General features: G+C 40.8%; 1 protein-coding gene across 3 annotated transcripts in view; it reads left to right on the top strand.

Annotated features, from left to right (window-relative positions):
* Positions 1 to 17,964, top strand: part of DCAF5 (DDB1 and CUL4 associated factor 5) — a 77,311-nt gene that overhangs the window by 31,714 nt on the left and 27,633 nt on the right. For all 3 annotated transcript variants that reach the window (XM_082058501.1, XM_082058502.1, XM_082058503.1), the window contains exon 6: positions 9,415 to 9,628. In XM_082058501.1, coding sequence (XP_081914627.1) covers positions 9,415 to 9,628 — 214 coding nt within the window. The remainder of the gene's footprint in view (positions 1 to 9,414; positions 9,629 to 17,964) is intronic.

Raw genomic sequence — 17,964 nt, 5'->3', positions numbered from 1 at the left:
AAGCAGTTATTTTCTGTGAAACATCCATATGCATGCTGGGTGTTATCCTTTTTAGCTTACCTTTCTGAGCTCACTCCAAAAAGTAGCTGTTGCTTCATTTTATCTGTGTGTTACCAAGGAGTCTGGTATGTTGGCTGAAATATACTGAGCTTCTGGAAGTGCAAGTGTGGGATCAGTATTGTTGATAGTTGTGTTGAAGGGAATATTAATTCTTGGGATAACCACAGGGTTTACTTCTGACAATGAATTTAGTGAGGTTCAGGGCTCTTTAGAGGCTGGAACTGGTAGTTTGGGAATTTTCTTTCAAATCAGTGTCTTTGGTTTTAATTGTTTTTTCCTTACAGATTTTTAATGAAATGGTACATGATGGCTACAGGCGTGGCATTGCAGGAATAGCATGTGGAGTTTTTTCTTTGACTGTTTTGTATTTTGACCCTGCATGTGAAGGAAAGAAGCTTGTGATTCTAGTCACTTCTAATGTGTGTTCTTTGGGATTGCCAAAGCCCCTGCAGATGGAGGAGTCCATCTACATCACTGAAACAACTACATGTTTAAATTATTTCAGTGCAATGAAAGTGTACTGCGTGTTTCTGTTTGGAGACCTTTGTCAGTCCTGCTCTGAGCAGAGCACTATATTAATAAGTACAGGAAAAATGAGTGTATCTTGGCAACCACTTTTTCATTGTCAAGCTTATCAGTTAAGTTCTTTCCCTTCTCAGTTGAACCATTTGTTGTGAGTTTTGACTAACTTTATGCTGCTTAAAATGATTTATTTTGGTAGGTTACAGTATAACAAATGTGAAGTTCAGGTGCACGCCAGTGTGGGTCAACCATGCTACCTCAAGTAGTTCAAATAACTATTTGTCCTCTCCTGCAGTTCAGGAAATACAACTCATCCAACACATGTACCATCCTCATCTGTTTTGCTTGTTTACTACTGAGGCAGCTCAGCTGCTCTGTTTGTCTCAACTTAGAATTTGAAGCTCTCCTGACCAGGTCCAACTTGGCATATTTGTCTCAAATAACACAGAACCTAAACTTAGATTTTTTTTCTCCCCACCCCTATGCCTACCCCCCACCTCCATTTATTTTCCATTATTTCTTAAAAGCTCATTTTAATGTCACAGAAGGTGCTCTGATTGTTGCCAGAGTTCATGGGGATTGAATTATGCTTTTCTGGAAATCTCTGGGATGTGTTGAAGGAGCTTTTGAATGGTAATGGCATCTGGGGGTGGTATTTTTTGAGATGTTCTTTGGGCTTACTTTTCTCATTGTAACCATAAATCTCCAAACTGCTTGCCACAGGTTTAGCCAAAATCAAAGGAGTTCTTTAGTGTTAGAAACATCTAAGGTAGTTTCCTCTGCCTTTCTAGTAGGGGGCCACTGAGGAAAAAAAGGAGTACTTGCAAATAAGCCTTTTTGACTGGGCAAAGAGAGACGGTGACAATCATTAAGGCTTTAGTCATGCTGATGGCTTAAGTGGTATTTCTGCTGGAAAGAGCACTGTCCTGCATATGTACTCCTTTTTTGTGGCTGCCACTTTCAGCCAGTTGATGATTTTTTTCTTTTTCACTTTTTTGATGACAGAAGTGCTGTGCTAAAGTTGCAAAAGATGTAAATCAGTGAATTTATTGCTAGATATTTTTACTCTGAAGCAAGTGATCTTTTCTGTTGCTGGTGTGAGCACCGACTAATAGATAGGCTAGAAATACTTCAGTAAGTGTGCATGCAAGTCTGGTGAATACTGCCTGGTATTAAAGTGTGTGAAGCAGCTGCTATAGTGTCTTTTTCCCACCTTTATGTCTTGTTCTTATTGCAGAATTAACTAGGACAATACCATAGGAAGGGCTGTCTCACTTAGCTTCTGTTTCATATGTACACATTCCTTATCTCACCTGCAGTTCTGCTTTATGCCTGACCTTGTCAGCCTCTCTTGGGATAGATGGTTTACCTTAGCTTTCTCTGTGTTTAGGCTGGTATCCTTCCTGTAGTGGAGTGTATCCAGGTTAGTCCACTGATGTGCAAACTGAAGATCTTTTAAGGTTTTTTTTCAATGACAGAAGGAAAGATTTTCTTACTTTCCTCTGCCATCCCTAGATTTGTTGATCAGACACATAACTGACTTCCGAAGTACTGAGGTTCAAATTGTATCATAAAAATGTGTTTTGTTAGTAGTTCAGCTTTGAATTCTTTGAATTCTTTTACTTACTGAAGACTTGACTGTGCTCCTACAGGAGCATCTTGTATCTTGCTGCTTTTCCAAAAGAAAGGCCTGTTTTCTTGTTGCTGCTCTTTAATTTCAGCTTTTGTAGATTGGGTAAATTAAAAATTCATGCAAATTTGCTAGAGAAAAGAAGGGGGGGTTGAGTGTGTGTGTGTGTGTATATATATATATATATATATATATAACTAGATGCGAGAACAAATCTGTGACTGATGTTACTCAGCTTCCCTAATGAAATACAAGAATCACAGCACAGAAACATGTAGGAAAAAATGCTTTGTAGGACTTGCAATATTGATTCATGTCTCCTTTTGCGTAGACACCAAGGTGTGAAAATGGTTGTACTTTTCAGCTTTTACACTCAGATTATTTTTCTGAGGTAACATTCTCTGGTATCTGTGTTCTTTGTGTTAGACTGACTTTGGTGTGTGCTTTGTTTTGGAGACAGCTCCTGTTCTTTCCTTTGGCCTAAAGGTCATCTTCCCATGCCATGTCTGGCTTCATTTGCATCTCCTCTGTCTGGTTATCTGGTGGAACCTACTCGTTTGTGTTTGGCTGGATTCAGCTGAGCAGTTCTCTTTCTCACAGTTTGTACTCCATCCTACGAGATACTATTTCTGAACAGGCTGAATAAGGGACTCTGACTGCAAAATTTAGGGATGAGAAAAGGAGGAAAATGATCAGGTAATTTAGCTAGTTTGCTTCTGGTTGTTGGATAGTTGCTCTTTACTTTTTATTGTCTACTTTCTTTTTTTTAATTTGGCTAAATGTTTTGGGTTTTTTGTTTTGTTCTATTTTACTGACTACTAGAACTCATTTATTACTTACATTACAGTAACACCTAGATGATTGAAGCAGAGATTGAGAATAGGACTTGTGCCTGCTGACTGCTGATCTGTGGAGAGGGCAGGCCTAGGAGAGGGAGAATGTTTGTGAACCGAAACAAATCTTGAATAAAGCTGGAGAAGGATGTGAAACATTCAAACAAATAGGGTTTCGTTGTTGTCATTTGCTACTGTTTAATCACTGTAATGGCAAAGGTAAGCCATAAGGCCTAAAAGGATAAAAGTAATACAGATGAGGGGGAAAGTTTAGTATATGTTATATGGTTGCTCTTGTCATCTTCCTGAAAATACTGAAATTCTGTATGTTCTTCCTGTGAACAAAGGCAGAGTAAAGGAAAACATAATGCTTTCTGGAGAACTGCCTGAGATCACTGGCGAAACACCTTTAGCATTCAGTGACTCAATTAGATCATAAGGGCCAAACGACCCAAGCCTTTGCTGTTAGGAGGTGTGGCTCCTCTGGGTATGTAAATCTGGTGATGTTTGATGTTCTTAAGGCTCCAGATTCTGAAGACAGTTATCTGATAAGAATCTCTCTTTTTTTAAAACAAAACAAAACACAAAACAAAACAAAAAAACCCACAACATTGTTGCCCTCTTGTTTTGGATAGAAGGGTGATGCTTCTGTTCACCTTAGAGCTTGCCATGCATGGGAGTTTATTAATGATGCCATGTTCATTTTTATACTAATTTACATGTTCCTGACCCAAACTGTAAAGAGCAGAAGGAATGATGTGTTCTTGAACATGCAGAATCTTCACCCTAAATTCCCTGCTTTTCCAGTCTTGGTGCATGCGATTGATTTTACTTGCATGTTCTTTTAGAAGGAAAGCAAAGTTATTTAGTTTTGCTAACAACACACAGCCTTTGTTTTATTTGGTTATTTTTTGAAGTCCAAGCAAATCCCCCTTCCTTCCTATTAAAGATTCGGGGGGATGTAGTTCTTGAAGATAGTTCTTATAGAGGTAGTGAGCTAATCAGAAATGGTGATGATGGAATCTAGAAAAATGAGCATGTTACTGAGAAATAATAAAATCCTGAGTATGGCTTGTGTACTTCTAAAATCTTAAGGCACTGAGGGACTTCCTTCATGCTTGTTAACACTTCTAAAGCTCCATACATTTTGACGTGACTTACCTGTTTTTCAAAGAAACTATATTGAGATGTCTGTGAACTTTGTAATCCACTTCAAAAAATAAAGTAGGCATGTTAATTGATCTTATGCTTGATTTTCTATTGGTGGTCAATTTGGCTCTTGCTGAGTGTTTGCTCCAGTCTAAATAAGATTTGTGTGTGTTTTTGCACACACGGAATAACTTTCTTCCAAATAAAAACCCAAACTTTTCTGCAGTTTTCCAGGCCGAGATTCTATTTGCCAGGTTTCATTCCAGTTCTTTTTGCACAGTTAGAAGTTCCTCAGTTTTGTGGTTACAGAAATGCTGACAAACACAGTTGTATGCAGTGGTGTGTATTGGTTACAAGCATTCAATTAATTTTTTCCTTTTAAGGTCATTCTTCCATCAAGTTAGTTTCACTCACTGCTGTTTATGATATCAACGCTTTCTCCCTTCCTTCCTTCCTTCCTTCCTTGTCCCTCTTAAATGACACTCATATTCCAAGGACAGTGTCTATATTGCAGCTTATTGTAGCTTATCAAGACAAGCTATTCAATTATTTTATTTAATGGTTCTATTTAATGCTGTCATGCATGCTGCTTTTATTTTTTTTATTTGATTTCTGCCAAGGCACTGTTCTTCTCTCAGTTTTAATATCCACTGTCTGTTGCCAAGCTAACTTTTGAATAGCCTGGGTTAAGGTTATGTTATTGCTCAGGCAGTCAACTCTTCAAAAAAATATGAAACAACTTCTGTGTTTAGAAAAGGGGAGAGGAGGAGAGAGAAATGCTTGTTTCACGTATAGACTTTTCCTGCAAATTCTGAGTGCAATGAGACTGCTTCTTCCCTCACCCCACTAGCTGCCAGTAGAAATGGATTTATTTATGTTAGTGGTGCTGCTCTTGGATTGAAAGCCTTCTTTTGTTTGGCTGAGCTGGTATTTAGTTAACACTTGTGTGCTGCCTGTGTGCAGCATACCCAGCTACGGAAATGACCATATTGCACATAACTGCCCCTTCTCCCCCTCCTCAGATTCCCTCCAGCTCCAGCATGTGTTTTTGGCTTGTAATGTTCCATCTGTGGACTAAATATTTCTCTTAATCATACAAGATGACTTTTTAAATAACTCAGAAGTGCATGTGTCTCTCTCTGTATTGCTTCCAGAGCTGGTAGGCAACATCAGCATTCTGTGGCTGGCTGGGTGAGCCAAATTTGGAAGCACACTAAATCCCAGAGTAGTCTGGGTCTGGGTTCAGAAAGACAGTGGCTCTGGCAGAAGGGTCCCCCATCTTGATCTGAGGTGCCCTTTTAGGGTTGTCTTCAAATTTCTCACTAGCTGTCATGGTCTGAGTCTTTGAGATGGGGTATTGCTTTTAGTCTCATGCATTAGTAAATGTTTTTAGTAACTGCAATAAGGTGTTCCTTCTGAATTCCTTTGCTACAGCATGAAATAAGGAGGAGGCAGAAGTGGCAGTTCTAACATGAGCAACATATCCAAACATGTCTCCACTGCCCCACATAATTCTGTGTGAAAAAATACAAAAGTAGCACTGACAAAAGGTACAGAGCAGCACCGTGATGCAACTGGTAAAGTGGACACAGTCATTTGAACACTGAACATGCTTAAACACAGCTCTCCCCTTTCTCTTCCCTCCCTACACCCAAAAAAAAGAAGAGCAAAAGCTCTGGGTCTGATTAGTTTGAAGATTTTTTTTTTTTTTTTTTAAGTTTCTTGATTCAGGCATCCTCTTTAGTACCGAGTATTTGTAGTGGTTTAATACTGTAACATAACTTCCTCCAGCTCCTTTCTTGGAGATGGCTGACTTTTTTTTTTTTTTTCCTGCAATTTTGATGGAGAAAAAGCCATCTTGGGCAATTAGTTTTTCCCTAAAGGCAGCATAGTTGTTCTATAATCAACTATTATAAAGGAAGATACTGAAGTCCTGCAGTTCCTCAGTTCTAAACACTGCTAACAAGTGCACTGCCTGCAGGAGGAGGCAGAGGAGGAAAGATTTGTCAGATCCTTTATGTCCTCTGTTTGTTAGCTCAGTTCCTAGCTTTGCCACCAACATGGAGCCATGAGCTGTACCCACTCTGTTTACCTGCCCCTTCCATCATATTTCTGACTGTATCTTTCAGATGTCCTCTCTTAGGAGTAGAAAGAGAGCAAATATTTCTACTCTGTTTGGGTCAGGAGTTGGATGGTTGGGGGCTTTTGGTGTCAGTTTGTCATCCCCACCTGACTACCTGCTGTCTCTGTTCATAGCTTGTTAAAGGAAAGCACTGTGCAGCATTTCCAAGAGGCAGACAGAAGCAAGCAGGATGCACGTGGGTGAGGAAATTGGAAAACCACTGTTCTGTGATTAGCGTAGCAAAATGCTGCACTTGGAACTGCAGAATCTGATTTTTGGGGAGAACATTGAGGCGAGTGTGGATGGAAAATGGCTATTTTAGCATTTATTTCTCGATTCAGCCAAACTTAATCCACTGCCTTTTTTATTAGTGTGGACTTTGATTTTATTGGTTTGTTGTGGGTTTTTTTGGTTGTTGTTTTGGTTTTTGTTCTTTTGTTTTTTCCTTTGAGCCAAATGTCTTGTTCAAGGAACTGCAACACAAACTGTATTTCCGTTAGACATGTGGCTGAATTGTGTGGAGTGAGGGTGCGAGATAGTAAAAGTTATTGATCTTTTGAGGGCTCTTAACTGTGCAGCTCCTTAATTCTAGACTTCTTATGTGTGTATATGATGATAATTTCTGAAATTCTAGTCTTTCTTACTTCATTTAGTGTCTGAAGTAAATATTCTTGTAGAGCTTTGTTACACTAAAGTTACTGAAACACAATACAGAATTCAGCTCTGAGGGGTGTTTTCTTTGATAGCTTTGACTCCTATAGGACCCTAATGAAAACATCTGTAAGCAGAATGGAAGCTAGTTTAGTGTGACAAAACATAATCTCAAAATATTTGAGACAGGGCATAATAATAATAACCATGGAAACTTTGCTTGAAGATTTGAAAGGATGGGGCATCTGCTGGGCTTGCTCACCTGTAGGCAGGAGAGAATTCTGGGTTGTGGTTTAGAGTAGGAAGGAAAACTGTTAATGAGGAGGGAGGCATAGTCTTGGTGCAGCAGTGGCCGCACCTTAACATTAAGTCTAGTTGCTGCATGGTGGAGAACTCCTGTATTTTTATGGAAAAATTGAAATTTCTTAGCCAAAAAAATCTAGGTTTGTTTCTTTTATGTGTTTTTTGGATTGTTGGGGGTTGGTTTGGTTGGTTTTAATTTTTGTGGATTTTTTTTAAGGAAGTGGGAACTTCCATAGAAAAAAGTTTTGGCTTACACAAACCTATTGCTAGAGAGGGAGGTGAAAAAATGTTGTGTATGCTTGGGGTTATGGGATTTTTTGTTGGTGTGGTGGTTTTGGAGGTTTTTTGTTTGGTTGGTTTATGTTTGTTGTTTTATGTTTGTGTTGGTTTGGTTGGTTTATGCCCAAGTATTTTGAGCTACCTGAGTATTTTATTGATCTTGAACAGAAACTAAGGCTGATGGGGGATCCTAAATCCTTGTCTCTAAGGTTATAGTTTCTAATATTAAACTTCCTCATGTTTTTATTAAAATCCATAAACACTATTCAGAGAAGCTCAGCAGCTTTGCATGAGAGGAGGAGAACGTGCACACGTGAGAGAGCAGGACTCTTCGTGGTGATACAGGTGTTCAGGAGTCTTGGTGCCCAGCTTGAAGCTCTACTGGTTGGCTTTGAAAATGTGGCTTTGGGTTCCTTTGTGGAACCGTGGCTTTGACCATTCAGTTCACTAAGTGCATGTGTGTAAGAGCAGTGTATTTCTAGTACATTTATTATGTGGAGTCTTCTTTTTTGTTTTGTTTTGTTTAACTCTGGCTTAGGAACAATAGATTTTTAACTTTACAATATCTCATGTAATGATGCGTGCTTCAACCTGCATGGAATGTGGCTTCTTATCCATACGGAATTACTCATTTTTCACAAATGTTGGGGCATAGGGCTACATCAGAAAGTATAATGCATTAAAATCTGTGAACAAACTTCCATCTAGCATCTGCAAATTCTGTGCTGGCATGCCTTGTTTGGTCTGGGGATTGCTCAAAACCTGTTAACAAAAAAGTCGAGCTCTGATACTGCTTAAGGAGGTTTCAGTGATCACTGAACAAAAAAGGGATAAAATGTCATCCATCCTTACCTCCCTTTCCATGCACACAATCATCTCAAGTACAGGGATTGAATTAAGTCTTTGGAAAAAAAAAGAAACCACAACAGAAAAGCCATACAATGCAAGTTGAATTTCAGGCATGCTTTGATTATCTTTAAGTTGCTGGATGGAACAAATTCCATATTCTGTTTTTCTTTTAACGATAGACCTGAAAACTTGTGACACCTTGTTTTTGTCTTGTACACGTAAATAAGAACTAATACAAATACTCCAGCTCTGATCATACAGCCTTATAAGGGCCAAGGAAGCTGGCTGATTCAACCATGTGAGAGTTTTAGGTAATAGTGTCATGTGGTAGCATAATTGTCTAATAGTCTTGCCTACTTGGCAATATTTTCAGATGAAGCAAGTTTTAGATCAGCTAAATGACTTATTTTAGCATTTCTTGCAATAACTTGTTAGTAAAGTGGCTTTTTATTTGAGACAGCTGGAACTGATTGTAGAGTTCAAACATCCTCTGATGCCCTATGGAAATATAAATAGAAGCAGAAGTGAGATAATGGTCAAAATATCCACAATTGGAAAAAATGCCATCTGGTGCCAGGGCAGAGCAAAAATAAAATTTGGGCTGGCTGAATGTAGTCACCAGCTGGGAATTAAAAAAAAAAAAGAGCTGAGTGGTGGTAGAGTCAGTCTCTAACACGTAGATATCCCAGAAGTACAAGAACAGCCTTTTTAAGGTTAAGGCCACTCTGTGAGACTTTGTTCCTATGCAGGAAATGTTATTTGTTGCTAGCAAAACTACTCACAGTCTTTACTCTTCTGAGGACTTTGTAGTCTTAGGATTTTGGTAGTTTGTCATTCGGGTTTTGAATCAAGTTTGCTGAGGAATTGATGCTTTGAAGCAGAAACTAAATAAGATTATACTTTACTGGGCTAATTTGTTGGAAATGACTCAGTAAGATTAAAGAGAGAGTTCCGTCTTCAAGTAGTTTTGTTCAAGTGTGTGGCCCATCTCACTTGTTTCCTCTGTCTTTTCCCAGTTCGCTGCTCCGCTATGGTGGAAACCTCTCCCTTCAGAGTGCCATGAGTGTCCGGTTCAACAGCAATGGAACCCAGCTGCTGGCACTGCGTCGGCGCCTTCCACCCGTCCTCTATGACATCCACTGCCGGCTGCCCGTCTTCCAGTTTGACAACCAAGGGTACTTCAACTCATGTACTATGAAGAGCTGCTGTTTTGCAGGTGATCGTGATCAGGTAATAAGCAAGCAATAATGTCTTGAATTTGAAAACACCTCTCTAAAGTTGGGTTTTTTTCTGATTCAGGAGATATAACAGGAGACATGTAGGTTTACCTCAGAACTGTTTTGCAGCATAGGCTCTGAAAGAAGAAAAATGTGTACCAAAGCACATGATAAATTTTACCTCTTTTTTGATGTGGTATAATACTTACCTAGGAGGTGATATTCACAAGAAAAATATTTGCAGAGACTTTCTGGGTCAAATTTAAATGATTTTAGAACCATGAGTAGACTATGTTATCTACATATGATAAGGAAGCATCTTCCTTTCCTTTCAATATTGCCACTGAGTGCAATAGAGGTGATCCCACAAAATGTAAATATTGTGGATTTATAGTCATTGATTCTTATTTCAAATTATAGTGTTTCTCCTTTAATACTATACTACTGGGTCAGATTATAGGTCTTTACAGTGTTCTCTAAGTTATGATGGTGGGTGGTTAGGAAGGAATAGTTTGTTACTTGACTGAGGTAGGACTTTGTCCCTGCTACTAATCACAAAGCAATAGGACACACGTTTAGTGACTAACAGCAGTTTGTATCTTTCTAGAGCTGGATATTCTCTTTGGACAGCTGTATTTGATAACTACTAGTAGTGTTTAAGGGCAAAAAAGTTGTTTTCAAACCATGGTAGTATAGAACTAAGGTGTGAACATTTCTTTGCTGTCATCTTAAAAGTCCTGCAGTCAGACTTTGGTCGTTAATTCTATTGCTGCTGCCGCAGGAGGCAGAGTTGAGCTTCTTTCAGAGTGCAAGTAGGAAATAGATTTATGTCACTGAACTTGAGCAGTGTTTCTGAGTTTTACGTAGTTTTTGGCAGAAGGAGTGTGAAAATGCAGTAATGAAATAATCTTAAAACAATAGAGTGGTTTACTATAAAGAATCAGCAAACATATTCTTCAAGAAGAAAACTGCTGATGATATTTGGTCTGTTACTTAGCCTAAAGATGACACTCTTCTCTGGAAGTCAGAGCAGACCTGTGCACATTCTGATAAATAGTTTAGCTTCTCATCTGTTACTATAGATACAGATAAAAGCCTTAGTGTTAGTTGTTTTGCTTTTTAAGCCATCTTCTTATGGGTGTGGTGTTGTTTTAGTGGGAAGAACATGGCTGCTTTGTCTCAGGTTGATGCAGTTCTTCAGAAGTCTGCACTTTTTAAAAACTTTATATTCTTTTGGCTTGATGGACTTTCTGTTCAGATAAGTAGCAGCACGTAATGCTACTAACCAGTTGGAAATCAGAACAAAAGACATTTTTATTCCCTCATAAATGCTATATGGAGCTAATAGGGAAGATGACGTTTAATACAGAATATTAGAGAGATGTGGAATTTGACATTTAGATAGCTGCTCATACTCATTCTCTAACTAGAAGGAAAAAAGATAACCGAGTCACAGAAAATGCCAATATGTAGTCCAACTGTATATGTCTGAAACTACCCAGTAATGCTCAAATTCAGCTGACTGAGATTGTTATTGCTATGGGTAGTCCTTAGGGACTGCCTTTTACAGAGAACCCAATTCCAGTTCCAAGTATATCTAGAAAAGAAGGTTAGAGTTGGAACCTATTCTAAGATACACAAGATGAATAAAAAAATTCACAGCGTTTTTCAGATTTTGCCCTTTTGTACAACCAGTATGCTTTTGCTTTTTGGTGAGTTTTCTGAGTATGAAATAATGTATACAAAACTCCTCCCACAAATCAGAATTTGCCAAAAAAAGAAATTAATCTGTTTCTAATGAATCTGGTTTCAAGCCCTTCTCCCATTTAATACTGCTGTCCTTTGCCTTAATAAAGAACATCTTTCATTTGAGATCCATGCAAAGTTAGCTTCATAGAATTCCTTGCTTGTATTTCCTTGTAGGATCAAAACTTTGTGTGGGCTACAGCTCATTTGAAGGGATATAAGGATAAGAAAGTTGTGTTCAAATTATGGGTGGAATTTGTGGTAGGAAGGCTTCTTCAGAAAATTTCTCTCATTGCACCTCTGATTTTCTTTGTCTTCAATTTTTTTCTTTTCATCGTTATTAAACTGACTCAGTCTTTTTTTTTCTCTTTTCAGCTGTCTTAAATATTTAGGTTTTAATACTTCATACAGACAAAGCCTAGTAATTCAAAAATGTGACTTTCATGTCTTCAAAAACTATTATGTGTTGTCTGCACAGTTAGTTCATCTGATTAAGTTGCATTTCAATTCTGTATTTTAACCCTAACAAGAAAGGGATATCTTTATCTCATCAGTGCTTAGAATACAGTTGCATTGGAAAAAAGTGAACTGTTGAAAGGGGGAGGCCTTTCTTATCCAGCAGATGTGATGCCAAGACCTTTCACTGATCCAGCTTCCTAATAACCTGGCAGAAACATTTACTTCTTTTTTCCCAATTAATGACTTATATTGACTCTCAGAGGGCTCTGGCAAGTGTTTGAATGCAATATAAGGAAGGGATCAGAGGGTAGGTGGGAGGTGGAGAGGTGGCCTTTCAGCACTGTGACACTCAGCTCCTCACAGGAAAAACTACAGCCTTTGCTGATCTCTCTATGAAGTTTGCACATGGAAAATAGTTTGCTCGCAGGAAGTTTTCCTATAAATCATGACCATCAGGGTTAAAAAAACCCTTACTGTTAGTACCTTGGTACTTGCCTTTGGAAGTTTTCTGTAATGCAGTCAGGAAAATTTACAGAGAAGGTAAATAACGCCATGTTCTATATGGAGCTGTTGGATTTTAACATGGCAAAAATGAACAGATACCAAGCTGCAGGCACACAGTTTAATTCTCTTAGAGATCACACTTATGTTTTAAGAAATTAAATAATTAAGTTCCCGTAATGATCAGATGTGTTATTCTTACTTTGACAAGGTATGTGTGTTAAATTAATACAACTTCTTTGTACAAACAAAACACGGACTACTAGTTGGGGAACAGTTTTATTGGTTTGTCTGTTGATGGCAGTTAGGCTGTATGTACTAATCTTGTCTCAGTATCATCTTTTCAGTGCCCACAGATTGTGACAGGTACTCATCATGTCTTGAATCTACAGCTCCTGAGTTGTCACTCTAGGCGGGAGCCTGCTACCAGCTGGTGTGCGGTGATCTGCACATCGGCTCCTTTTATTGGAGCATCCGTGGTACAACTAGATTGAAACCTCTTAACAAAGAATGAAATACAATTAATGCTTTAAGGAACAAAACTCAGAAATATTTACCTGTTAACCCAAATGATTTTTTTTTCCTAAGTTTAAAAGAAAACATTCTGAAGTGCTCAGATGGTTTGGAGTTGCTGCAGGTATTTTTGGCATGTGGATTGTAGCACAAGCTAAGTGACAGGGATCTTTGAGGATGAACAGCTTTGCTTCTTTTTGTGTCCCTGCAAACTGTTGTTTTTCTACAAAAGCATTATTGACTTGGCCCTTGGGAACCTGATTTGAAAATCATTGCATGGTATATGCAGGCATTTTTCCTAGAAATGCCACAGTCAGACTCTTCATGTTTCTTACGTCTACCAAAGCTTGAGAGGCAGTGTTTAGCTGGTATTTTATTTGCACCCATTTATAATTGCCTTTATTTGCTCCTCTCAGAACTCTCCGTGTCATGAGTGTAATGACTTCATTCACAAGCCACCGATTTTTCTTTTCTTTGTAGGAGAGCACTGATGTTGGTAGATAAACACTTTCAAAATTGTATGCCATTTGCATTATGCAGGAGCTGGCTTGAGTCATACAGCTGTGGAAGGGAGGAAGGATAATATAGGCAAGATGGATCAAGCGTGACTCTCAGCTGCCACTCCCTCTGTTGGCTATATTTATGTAAGAGCATAATCCACCCATTCTTATGGTACAGACATGCAGGTCCAGAATTTTAAAGGCATTTTATTTATGCACCTAACTCCCACTAGCTTTATTGTGCACAAGTGTTTGTTTACATACAAATCTTAAAATATGTGAGAATCTCAAGTTGTGTCATGGTACTGGAGGAGTTTCTATTCTTCTTGTCAGCATTAGAATTTGGGAAATGTTGTTTAAATATAAAGATATTTAGTTGCTGGAGTGCAAAAGGGAGATCAACTGGTGGAGTAACACCCTGACGTGCCAGTTGGAAAGGCCCCAGGGAGGTACCCCCCAAAAGGAGATGGACCCCCTGCCCTCTCCGACTGAGGCGGAAGTCCTGAGACGGCCCCACCCTTGTTGCTGTCGGGCAGAGGTAGGGGACCTAAAAGACGACGAGGGTTGGAAGCGTATTCCGGTTCGGCGTCACGGGCAGCCCCCTCCCTGCCTGCTTTGCCTCCCCAGGTGCCCCTCCGTAATAGGTTTGAGGCCCTGGATCTTGAAGAAGAGGTAGTTGAGGAGGTGATGCCAAGCCTGCCTACAAGATCACATAGGAAGAGGCGGTTGACTTCACAACTTAAGACTGCCTCTGATAAGAAAGAAAGAAGGGTGATTGTAATAGGAGATTCCCTTCTGAAAGGAACAGAGGGCCCAATATGCAGAGTTGACCCTCATCGTAGGGAAGTTTGTAGTCTACCTGGAGCCCAGATCAAGGATATCGCTAGAGAGCTCCCCAAACTGGTGCACCCAACAGACTACTACCCGCTGCTGGTCTTCCAGACAGATGGGGAAGAAGCTACTTCCCGTAGTCTAAGGGGAATGAAGAACGATTTCAAGGTCTTGGGAAGGATGGTGAAAGACTCAGGGGCTCAAGTGATTTTCTCTTCATTCCTTCCATCTTCAAGTGATGATGGGATGGAATAGGAAAATTCAGTCTCTAAATGGTTGGCTCCAAGACTGGTGCTACAGGCAGGGCTTTGGATTTTTTGGTAATGGTTGGTTTTATAAGACTCCAGTTCGGACAGTGTTACACGGGAAAGGTTTATCTCGCAGGGGCAAAAGGATGCTGGGGCAGGAATTAGCTGGGCTCATTTGGAAAGCTTTAAACTAGGCTCGAAGGGGGATGGGTTTGTAGCTAGGCTTGTCCCAGTGGGGCAGCATTCTAAAACTGATGAGGACTGGGTGGCCTCCTATGCCCCTAGGGAGAAACTGGTGTGCTCTGCTTGCTTCCTGAAATGCCTGTACACCAATGCACGCAGCATGGGGAATAAGCAGGAGGAGTTAGAATCCTGTGTTTGGTCAGGAGATTATGATCTGGTGGCAATTACAGAAACATGGTGGGACAGTTCACATGACTGGAATGTGGTCATGGATGGCTATGCCCCTTTCAGGAAAGACAGGCCAGCCAGGCGTGGTGGTGGAGTTGCTCTCTATGTGAGAGAGCAACTACAATGTACTAAATTCTGCCCAGGAGCGGATGACGAGCGAGTTGAGAGTGTATGGGTCAGAATTAAGGGGCAGGCTGGCAGGGGTGACACTGTTGTGGGCCTCTGTTACAGGCCACCAGATCAGGCTGAGGAAGTTGATGAGGCCTTCTACAGTCAGCTGAGAGTGGCCTCACAGTCACAGGCCCTGGTTGTTGTGGGTGATTTTAACTTCCCTGATGTTTGCTGGAAGGACCATTCAGCCAGCCAGCCACAGTCCAGGAGGCTCCTCCAGTGCATTGATGATAACTTCCTCATGCAGATGGTGGAGGAGCCGACTAGGAGAGGTGCACTGCTGGATCTCATCCTCACTAACAAGGAGGGTCTGGTCGAAGCGGTGAAGGTTGAGGGATGCCTGGGTTGCAGTGACCACAAGATGGTGGAGTTCGGCATCTTCTGTGGCAGGAACAGAATAGCAAGTAGAATTGCAACCCTGGACTTTAGCAGGGCTAACTTTGGCCTTTTCAAGCAATTGCTGGGGGAAATCCCATGGGCAAGACTGCTTGAAGGAAAAGGGGCCCAAGATAGCTGGATTGCATTCAGAGATTGCTTCTTCCACGCTCAGGATCAGAGCATCCCCACACGTAGGAAGTCAAGGAAGGGAGCCAGGAGGCCTAGGTGGTTGAATAGGGATCTGTTGGGTATGCTCAAGCAGAAGAGGAGAGTTTACAGGTCATGGAAGCAGGGTCTGGCCACTTGGGAGGAATATAAGGCTGCTGTTAGAGGATGTAGGAAGGCAGCTAGGATAGCCAAGGCCTCCTTAGAATTACAGCTGGCGAGAGGGGTCAAGGACAGCAAAAAGAACTTTTTCAAATACATAGCAGATAAAACTAATACCAGAGGCAATGTAGGCCCACTGATGAATGGGGTGGGTGCCCTGGTGGCAGAAGATACAGAGAAGGCAGAATTACTGAATGCCTTCTTTGTCTCTGTCTACTCTGCCGGAGGCTGTCCTGGGGAGCCCTGTACCCCTGAGACCCCGGATGAAGCCAGGTCAATGGAGGAGTTTGCTTTAGTTGATGAGGACTGGGTTAGGGAGCAATTAAATAGTCTGGACATCCATAAATCCATGGGTCCAGATGGGGTGCATCCGCAGGTGCTGAGGGAGCTGGCTGAAGTCATTGCTAGACCGCTCTCCATCATCTTTGCCAAGTCTTGGGAAATGGGAGAGGTGCCCGAGGATTGGAGGAAAGCAAATGTCACTCCAGTCTTCAAAAAGGGCAAGAAGGAGGACCCGGGTAACTATAGACCGGTCAGCCTCACCTCTGTCCCTGGGAAAGTAATGGAACAGCTTATCCTTGGTGCCATCTCAAGGCATATCAAGGATAAGAGGGTTATTAGGGACAATGGCATCCTGTGGTGTATTACAAGGGGGTGGTTAGTAGATCGAGAGAGGTCCTCCTTCCCCTCTATTCCACGCTGGTGAGACCATATCTGGAATATTGTGTCCAGTTCTGGGCCCCTCAGTTCCAGAAGGACAGGGAACTGCTGGAGAGGGTCCAGCGTAGGGCAACAAAGATGATTAAGGGAGTGGAGCATCTCCCTTATGAAGAAGGGCTGAGGGAGCTGGGTCTCTTTAGTTTGGAGGAGACTGAGGGGTGACCTTATTAATGTTTATAAATATATTAAGAGTGAGTGCCATGAGGATGGAGCCAGGCTCTTCTCGGTGGCAAACAATGATAGGACAAGGGGTAATGGGATCAAGCTGGAACACAAGAGGTTCCACTTAAATTTGAGAAAAAACTTCTTCTCAGTGAGGGTGACAGAACACTGGAACAGGCTGCCCAGGGAGGTTGTGGAGTCTCCTTCTCTGGAGACATTCAAAACCCGCCTGGACATGTTCCTGTGCGACCTCACCTAGGTGTTCCTGCTCCAGCAGGGGGATTGGACTAGATGATCTTTTGAGGTCCCTTCCAATCCCAAACATACTGTAATACTGTGATATGGAAAGTATCTTCTTGGATCTGAGGATATGGGAACCATTAAAGGGCTTCAGGTAACAAAATGCATTTTTAAGTGTAGGAGCCTCAGAGGCCACGGTGATAGGCAGCAGCAAAAAAGCCCCACAAAAAATGCTGAACACAAAAAAACCCTCAAACTAAAATAGACCAAAAGCTTTTCTTGTTTAAAAATTGTTGCCTGTGTCACAATGATGAATGCTATCAGCTTATTCCTTGCTTTTCACTATGCAGATAATGTGCAGTTCTGTGATGCTTGTAGCTGTAAAATCAACTGCTTATTGCCTGCTTTAAAAGAGGTGGGGGTAGGGAGAAATAACTTGTACCCTGTGAATCGAACAAAAAGTGTCTTGACTCTGGCATGCCCTCAGACATTACATCACCGCTCAGCCTTTTCTGTTGACATTATACTGGTATAGGAGAGTTTCAGGAATGCACCGCTCACGGTACTGCCGACTGCTCCAACTCCCTATAAAGTTACAGGCTTCCTAGTGTTGGAGTCTGTGTGCTAAATAGCCCTGGTTAGGGGTAGCCCAGTTTTTAGCAGGACAGACTTATTACATGAATGTAACCCTTCCAAGAACAGGATTAGCTGTATAGGTGCCAGGAGTCTGATATGGTTGTGCATTGCCTTTGTAAAGAAGCAGAACTGTTCTTCTTTGTGTCATCTAACGTAAAGGACGTTTATCTTGGGAAGTAGTACTTATCAGTGCCTACCTTTAAAAACTAAAAAGAAGAAAGGGATTTATTCTTCTAAAGAATATATGGAGAGCTTCCTGTGCATAGAAGATTTCTTAATGAATAGTAGTGTACTGCAGTCAGTATTTCTTAATATATGAAAAGCACTCAGTGTGCAAATATGTTGTGCTTGGACTAAAAAAAAAGTCTTCCTCTGTCTTAAATTGGCCTCTTCCAAGAATTACTGATGGGATTGTAGTTTGTTTTTTACTTTATCTAAATGACAGTTTAAATCCTAGCTGTATGCATAGCTTTACACACATATAAAACACATGAGTAATTTATCTG

The sequence above is a fragment of the Streptopelia decaocto genome (genome assembly GCF_964273445.1).
Source record: "Streptopelia decaocto genome assembly, chromosome: 7".
Taxonomy (NCBI): domain Eukaryota; kingdom Metazoa; phylum Chordata; class Aves; order Columbiformes; family Columbidae; genus Streptopelia; species Streptopelia decaocto.
This window is presented reverse-complemented; position numbering and strand designations above follow the sequence as displayed.